General features: G+C 40.4%; 1 protein-coding gene across 4 annotated transcripts in view; it reads right to left on the bottom strand.

Annotated features, from left to right (window-relative positions):
- The window catches only part of RAB6A (RAB6A, member RAS oncogene family), a 105,201-nt gene that overhangs the window by 66,900 nt on the left and 30,541 nt on the right, over nucleotides 1–7,760 (bottom strand). For all 4 annotated transcript variants that reach the window (XM_011996202.1, XM_011996201.1, XM_011996204.1 and 1 more), the window contains one exon: nucleotides 4,340–4,398. In XM_011996202.1, coding sequence (XP_011851592.1) covers nucleotides 4,340–4,398 — 59 coding nt within the window. The remainder of the gene's footprint in view (nucleotides 1–4,339; nucleotides 4,399–7,760) is intronic.

The following is a 7,760-nucleotide window of genomic DNA, read 5'->3' as shown; positions in this document are numbered from 1 at the left end:
TGCACTCCAGCCTGGGCGACAGAGCCAGACTCCGTCTCAAAAAAAAAAAAAAAAAAAAAAGAAGAAGAAAAATTAAAATAAAAATAACATGGAGGAATTAGTGGGTTGAAGGTTTTGATGTGAACCACTGGAATAGAAACTATTATAGTAAAAGTACCTGAATTTAAAAATTGGAAGGATACGAGATTGTGGTCTGAGAAGAGAATATATGATTTTTAGAGAAGGTTTGAGATTATGGAAAAGTACAGGAGGCTAGTAGACTGCCTATGTGAACATTATAGTTGTCTAAAATGCCAACAGGTTATAATGAAGATGAGAACTATGAAAACAAGTGCTATTCAAAGAAAGAAATAAAACAATCAATGTTGTTCTCAATGGTAAATGGTAATAATCACAAAACAACAGAGCTTGTGGCCAGGCGTGGTGGCTCATCCCTGTAATCTCAGCACTTTGGGAGGCTGAGGCAGAAGGATCTCTTGAGCCTGGGTTGAAGACCTAGGCTAGATGGCAAAAACCCATCTGCACAATAAAAATTTTTCTTAATTAGCTGGGAGTGGTGGTGTGTACCTGTAGTCCCAGCTACTTAGGAGGCTGAGGCAGGAGAATCCCGTTAGCTCAAGAATTCAAGGTGGCAATGAGCTATGATCATGTCACTGCGCTCCAGCCTGGGCAAAAGAGCAATACTCCATCTCTTAAAAACAAACAAAAAAAAGAATAGTTTTTTTTTCCCCCAAAAAAGAATGGAGTCACCATCCATAGGGATTATGATTCTCACTTTACGGATGTGAAAATATGGATTCTGAAAAATTTAATAATTGATCCAAACCCATCCAACTACTAAATGGTAGAACTAAGACATAAATAAAGGTGCTTCCAACTCTAAGGCTCATTACATAGCTTTCCTAGAAAAGAAATACCCGTGTGTTCATTTTTCAGGAAGATTCGATTCAGAAGCCATATTCCTGAAATAAATACTTCAAAAGAGGAAAAATACATACTAAGAGGATTCAGATTTTAAGATTACCCTAAAAGCTTTCTGAAAAATAAAAATGGTTTGATAATAATCAAGACAGCAGCAGTTAATCAGTGACAGCCTTAATTAGATTAACATTTGCTATATTACAAAGTAATTGAAATCGTTTTTTTCCTTAATCTATAAATGATGAGAAATGAAATCAAGTTTTTATGCTAACTACATTATAATACATATAAAATGGATAAGTAGATTAAGAGTAACCTGTTTTCTTTTTTTAACTTAAATTTTTGTCAGTTCATTTAATAAGGCAATTTGAATCTATGCTCCCCAATTGTTTAAAAAAAATCTTTTCAAAGAGTTAATATGGTAAAAGATTTACAACGTGCTGAGTGCCTCAAAGTACTTGCTCTTAAGATTACTAATTTATTCCTTTTAGTTTGTTTGTTCTTTGATTTTTTGTACTGAAGCTGTGTAGGTTGTGAGGGCAGACATCCTTACTTGTTCCTGATCTTAGAAAGCATTCAGCTTTTCATCATTAAGTATATCAGATGTGGCATTTTTATGGATGCTCATTACTATTTAGAAGTTTCCTTCTATTCCTAGTTTGTTGTCGTACGTTTTTATCATGAAAGGCTGCTGGATTTTGTCAAATGCTTTTTATGTGTACATTGAAATGATCACGTGATTTTGTCCTTTATTTTATTCAAATAATGCATTATGTTGATTGCTTTTTGTATATTCCACTTGTTAAATGACACACAAGTCGGGTGTGGTGGCTCAGACCTGTAATCCCAGCACTCTGGGAAGCCAAGGTGAAAGGGTTGCTTGGGCCCAGGAGTTCAATACCAGCCTGGGCAACATAGCAAGAGTCTTTGTTTAAATAGTAATAATAATAATAATAGAAATAAAAATAATAGTGTATAATCTTTTTTAACATGTTGCTGGATTCAGTTTGATAGTATTTTGTTGACAATTTTTGTGTCTATATTCATAAGGGATATTGGTCTGTAGTTTAATTTTGATATCTCTGGGTTGAGTATTAGAGTAACACTGACCTCACAGAATGAGTTGGGTAGTGTTCTCCTCTATTTTTCATAAGAGTTTTACAAAGTATTGGTGTTCTCTAAATGTTTCACAGAATTGACCAACGAAACTATCTGATGCTGGGATTTTCTATGTGGGCAGTTTTTTTAATTACTAATTCTCTCTACTTATTATAGATATATTCAGATCTTCTATTTCTTCTTGAGATAGTTTTAGTAGATGGTGTCTTTCTTGGAATTGGTCCATTTTATCTGTCATCTAATTAGTTAGCATATAATTCTTCACAGCATTCCATCATTACCCTTTTAATTTCTTTGTTTTTTTTTTTTGAGATGGAGTCTCACTCTGTCACCAGGCTGGAGTGCAGTGGTGCAATCTCAGCTCATTGCAACCTCCGCCTCCTGGGTTCAAGAGATTCTCCTGTTCTCCTGGCTCAGCCACCCAAGTACCTGGGATTACAGGCGCCCACCATTATGCCTGGCTAATTTTTGTATTTTTAGTAGAGATGCAGTTTTGCCACGTTTGCCAAGCTGGTCTTGAACTCCTGACCTCAGGTGATCCCCCCACCTCAGCCTCCCAAAGTGCTGGGATTACAGGCATGAGCCACTGCACCCAGCCAACCCTTTTTATTTCTGTATGGTTGGTAGTAATGCTCCCTCTTTTCTGATTTTAGAACTTGAGTCTTCTTTTTTTTCTTGATCAGTATAGCTAGTCATTTTTTTTTTTATCTTTTCGAAGAACTGCTTTTGGTTTCATTGATTTCCTCCATTGTTTTTCTGTTCTCTCTTTCATATATTTCTGCTTTAACCTCTATTAGCTTCTGTATTAAGCATGTCTTTTTACTTTCTATAGTTTTGATGTTTTGACATCAGGGTCCTTGCTGACACTGGAGGGACTGCCCCCGCCACGATTAGCTTTTTCCTTAGAAATAGTAAACTCACCTGTGAGTACTCCTTTCATAGGCAAACCAACAAGTCCAAAGTCAATAACCCAGCACCTCCTCTATAACACTGAGGGCCAATACTACACTGCCCTAATCACCTGGGCCAGGTACTAGACAACTAAGAACAGCCCCTCAACCCCAGAACCCCTGAAATTATCTGAACTAGCTACTCCTAAACCTGCTTACCCTGTCTTGTGTGCCTCTTCCCTTGAAAACCACAATCAACACTTTTGTCCACATTTCCCGAGTCACCTGCCTTTTAACTGATTCAGTGCTTCCTCACGTGGCCCCCTCTGGCATGGCATGCCCTCTCCTCTTGGGATCTGTGAGCGTAACAAACTATCTTTTCAATGGCAATCATCTTCTGATCTATTGGCCTCACCATACAGGAATAATGATAAAACCTAAATTTTGGCCGGGCGCCATGGCTCACGCCTGTAATCCCAGCACTTTGGGAGGCCGAGGCGGGCAGATCACGAGGTCAGAAAATCGAGACCATCCTGGCTAACACAGTGAAGCCTCGTCTCTACTAAATATACACACACACACACACAAAAAAAAAACTAGCTGGACGAGGTGGCAGGCACCTGTAGTCCCAACTACTTGGGAGGCTGAGGCAGGAGAATGGCATGAACCTGGGAGGCGGAGCTTGCAGTGAGCCGAGATTGTGCCACTGCACTCCAGCCTGGGCAACAGAGCAAGACTCCATCTCAAAAAAAAAAAAGAAAGAAAAAAAGAAAAAAAAAACTCTCAATTTTAAAATAGTCTCTTCCTTCTGTTTGCTTTGGGTTTAGTATTCTTCAAGTTTCTTAAAGGAGAATGTTAGGCTATTTATTTAATATCTCTTTTCTGTATAGTACTGCTTTAGTTTTATACTATCAGTTTTGGTATGCTGTGTTTTCTTTTTTATTGATCTCAAAGCATTTTCTAATTTCTTTTGTGATTTCATCTTTGACGTTAATTATTTAGGAGTGTATTGTTTAATTTCCACAAATTTGTGAATTTCCCAAATTTCCTTCTGTCAATGATTTCTAATTTCATTATTTATTCTTAATTTCAAGTGTAGATAAAAATGTCACAGAATCTTAGGCTTGGACAAAGTCTATAGAGAATATCCACCATTACTTCTAATGCCATCCTAGATGATATTAGAGATCTATTTCAACACTTTGGAAGAGATGAAATCAAACGATAAAGTATGATTTATCCTAGGACTGGACAAAATCATTTATACATGTATTTATACAGCATTTTACAGATTACAAAAAGTACTTTTACATCCACAACAGCATGTAAATAAATAATTTTTTAAAAATATCTTGAATATTACTTGTAACACAAAATAGACAACAAATAAATAGGCAAAAACAAAATACCTGATAGGTGTTGTCAAAACTGTCATACATGAATCTGGTGATCAAAGATGTCTTTCCAACTGAAATGAAATGAAAAGATTTGCTCAGTGAACACATTGCATTGGGTTCTCAGCAAATTTTTCTACAGAGAACTGCAATTAAAGTCAATGGGAAATATCTGCAATGGTTCTACTAAAAATAATTAAAACCCATATAGCCCCAAGATTGCCAAAATGACTTTCTCCAAACACAGACAACCAATTCCCAATTTAAAAGCACAGGTAAACAGTATATAGTTAAAAGTTGAAAACACTGTTATTATATACTGACATTCTTAATTCACAAAAGGCCAAGTAAGTGTTTACTTGGCCCTAACAAAAAGAATGGAGGCTTAGGTCCACTTCATCTAGCAAATCAAAGTATAATCCCTGGGAGTAGAAAGGCAAAAGATAGAGAGTCTTAGAAAGGGTATGAGGGCTACAAGAACTACACTGTTTAAGAGTGAGAAAAAGTGGCCAGGCGCGCTCGTTGACGCCTCTAATCCCAGCACCTTGGGAGACCAAGGTGGGTGGATCAGGAGGTCAAGAGATCAAGCCCATCCTGGCCAACACGGTGAAACTCTGTCTCTACTAAAAATACAAAACTTAGCTGGGCAGGGTGGTGCACGCCTATAGTCCCAGTTACTCAGGAGCCTGAGGCAGGAGAAAAACTTGAACCTGGGAGATGGAGGTTGCAGTGAGCTGAGATTATGCCACTGTACTCCAGCCTGGCAAGAGAGAGACTCCATCTCAAAAAAAAAAAAGTGAGAAAAACTGACAAGAGAAGCTGCTTTAAAATTCATTTCAAACCAGATAGATCTCTCTACTTCTCTGGCAGAGAATTCCCAAAGACCCATAACTTTACTTTGTATTGTGAGATATATATATTTATTTTATTTATTTTTTTTCAGACGGAGTCTCGCTCTGTTGCCAGGCTGGAGTACAGTGGCATGATCTCGGCTCAATGCAACCTCTGCCTCCCGGGTTCACTGATTCTCCTGCCTCAGTCTCCCAAGTAGCTGGGACTACAGGTACATACCACCACATCCAGCTAATTTTTTTTATTTTTAGTAGAGATGGGGTTTCACCATGGCCAGGATGGTCTTGATCTCTTGACCTTGTGATTCGCTCACCTTGGCCTCCCACAGTGCTGGGATTATAGGCGTGCACCACTGTGCCTGTCCTGTATTGATATTTTTAGGTTAATCCACATGAAAGTGTCACAAGGTCAAAAGTAGTGGAATGCTGGCAATTTCTTCACCAATAAGCACATTCTCCAAGGGCAAAAACGACACCTGATTGTTTTTCTATTTTGCCAGTGGCTTGGCACAGACTCAAAATATAAAATGAATGCAAAAAAATTTATTGATTAGAAAGGAACTGGGTAAATCGACATCTCTAATACTCCCCAAAATGTACTTTTTGGGAGGATAAGAACCATACCTAGTCATTCATATTTTATTGTGAATTAAGTAACTTTTGATTTCAAACCAATTTTTAGAGACCAGATCTGGCCTCTACCTCTCCCTCTTATATGCCATATGAAAACCTGAGGGAAAAATTAGGTCAAACAACAAAGAGGCCCACAAAATCACCTACTCCAAAATATCTTATTTAGAAGATCCTAAAATAGCAGGTTGAAGAGAAGAGCTATAACTAGCTTCTGTAGACGCTAGGCAAAAGCAAACTCATATTTGGGAAGAAACCACTTTTTTTTTTTTCCCCTTTGAGACAGAGTCTCACTCTGTTGTTACCCAGGCTGAAGTGCAGTAGTGCAATCGTGGCTCACTGCAGCCTCTGTCTCCCAGGCTCAAACACTCCTGCCACCTCAGCCTTGCAAGCAGCTGGAACCACAGACGTGCGTCACCATGCCCAGCTAATTTTTTGTATTTTGGTGGAGACGGGGTTTCACCATGTTGCCCAGGTTGATCTCCAACTGCTGAGCTCCAGCGATCCACCTGCCTTGACCTTCCAAAGTGCAGGGATTATGAGCATGAGCTAACACGCGTGGAGACGGGGTTTCACCATGTTGCCCAGGTTGATCTCCAACTGCTGAGCTCCAGCGATCCACCTGCCTTGACCTTCCAAAGTGCGGGGATTATGAGCATGAGCTAACACACCCGGCCTGGAATATTCTTTACCCTAGGCTCCTGGGGTTCTAGGTGGCCAAGAACATTGTCCAATATCAAAAGAACTTTAAAATGAATTCAAAAACAAAGCATCGGTGGAACCACTCCAGAAAAAGAGTTCTTGTCCAGACTTTCTTGTTGTACAACAAAAGACTGGCAACTGGTGTTTATCTTTTCCCTTCAAGGCTTGGAGGGGGTTAGCAGCTTTATAGATAAGGGCAGTCGAGATCATAAACTTAACCACATTTGCACAAAAGAGTAAAATAGCCTATCCCTTCTTGCCTTAAATGCTGGTGCTTGTTTGTCTTCCTTACCAATACATGTCTTTTGTGGCATTTTCCCCCCAGAACAGGGTATACTTGTCTGTACTGAAGACCTGTTCAGGCCAGGCGTGGTGGCTCACGCCTGTAATCTCAGCACTTAGGAAGGCTGAGAAAGGTGGATCACTTGAGGTCAGGAGATCGAGACCAGCCTGACCAACATGGTGAAACCCCATTTCCACTAAAAATACAAAAATCAGGCCAGGCGCAGTGGCTCACGCCTGTAATTCCAGCACTTTGGGAGGCCGAGGCAGGTGAATCACGAAGTCAGGAGAGGAGATTGACACCATCCTGGCTAACACGGTGAAACCCCGTCTCTATTAAAAATACAGAAAATTAGCAGGGTGTGGTAGAGGGCACCTGTAGTCCCAGCTACTTGGGAGGCTGAGGCAGGAGAATGGCATGAACCCAGGAGGCGGAGGTTGCAGTGAGCCGAGATCGTGCCACTGTACTACAGCCTGGGCAACAGAGCAAGACTCTGTCTCAAAATCAATCAATCAATCAATTAGCCGGGTGTGGGGGCGGGCGCCTTGTAATCCCAGCTACTCAGGAGGCTGAGGCCCCAGAATCGCTTGAATCTGGGAGGCAGAGATTGCAGTAAGCCAAGAGTGCACCACTGCACTCCAGTCCAGGCGACACAATGAGACTCTGTCTCAAAGCAAACAAACAAACAAACCTGTTCAGGCAGCTATCCTTTCTTCTCAATGATTTTCTTTTTTTTCCCCCAAGACAATGTCTTGCTCCATCACCCAGGCTGGAGTGCAGTGGCACAATCTCAGCTCACTGCAACCTCCACCTTGTGGGTTCAAGCAATTCTCCTGTCTCAGCTTCCAGAGTATCTGGGATTACAGGTGTGTGCTACCACGCCTGGCTAATTTTTGTATTTTTAGTAGAGACAGGGTTTCACCATGTTGGTCAGGCTGGTCTCAAACTCCTGACCTCGTGATCCGCCTGC

This window comes from Mandrillus leucophaeus, unplaced genomic scaffold (assembly GCF_000951045.1).
Source record: "Mandrillus leucophaeus isolate KB7577 unplaced genomic scaffold, Mleu.le_1.0 Scaffold504, whole genome shotgun sequence".
Taxonomy (NCBI): Eukaryota; Metazoa; Chordata; class Mammalia; order Primates; family Cercopithecidae; genus Mandrillus; species Mandrillus leucophaeus.
The sequence above is the reverse complement of the archived record's forward strand: the minus strand, read 5'-3'. Positions and strand labels throughout refer to the sequence as shown.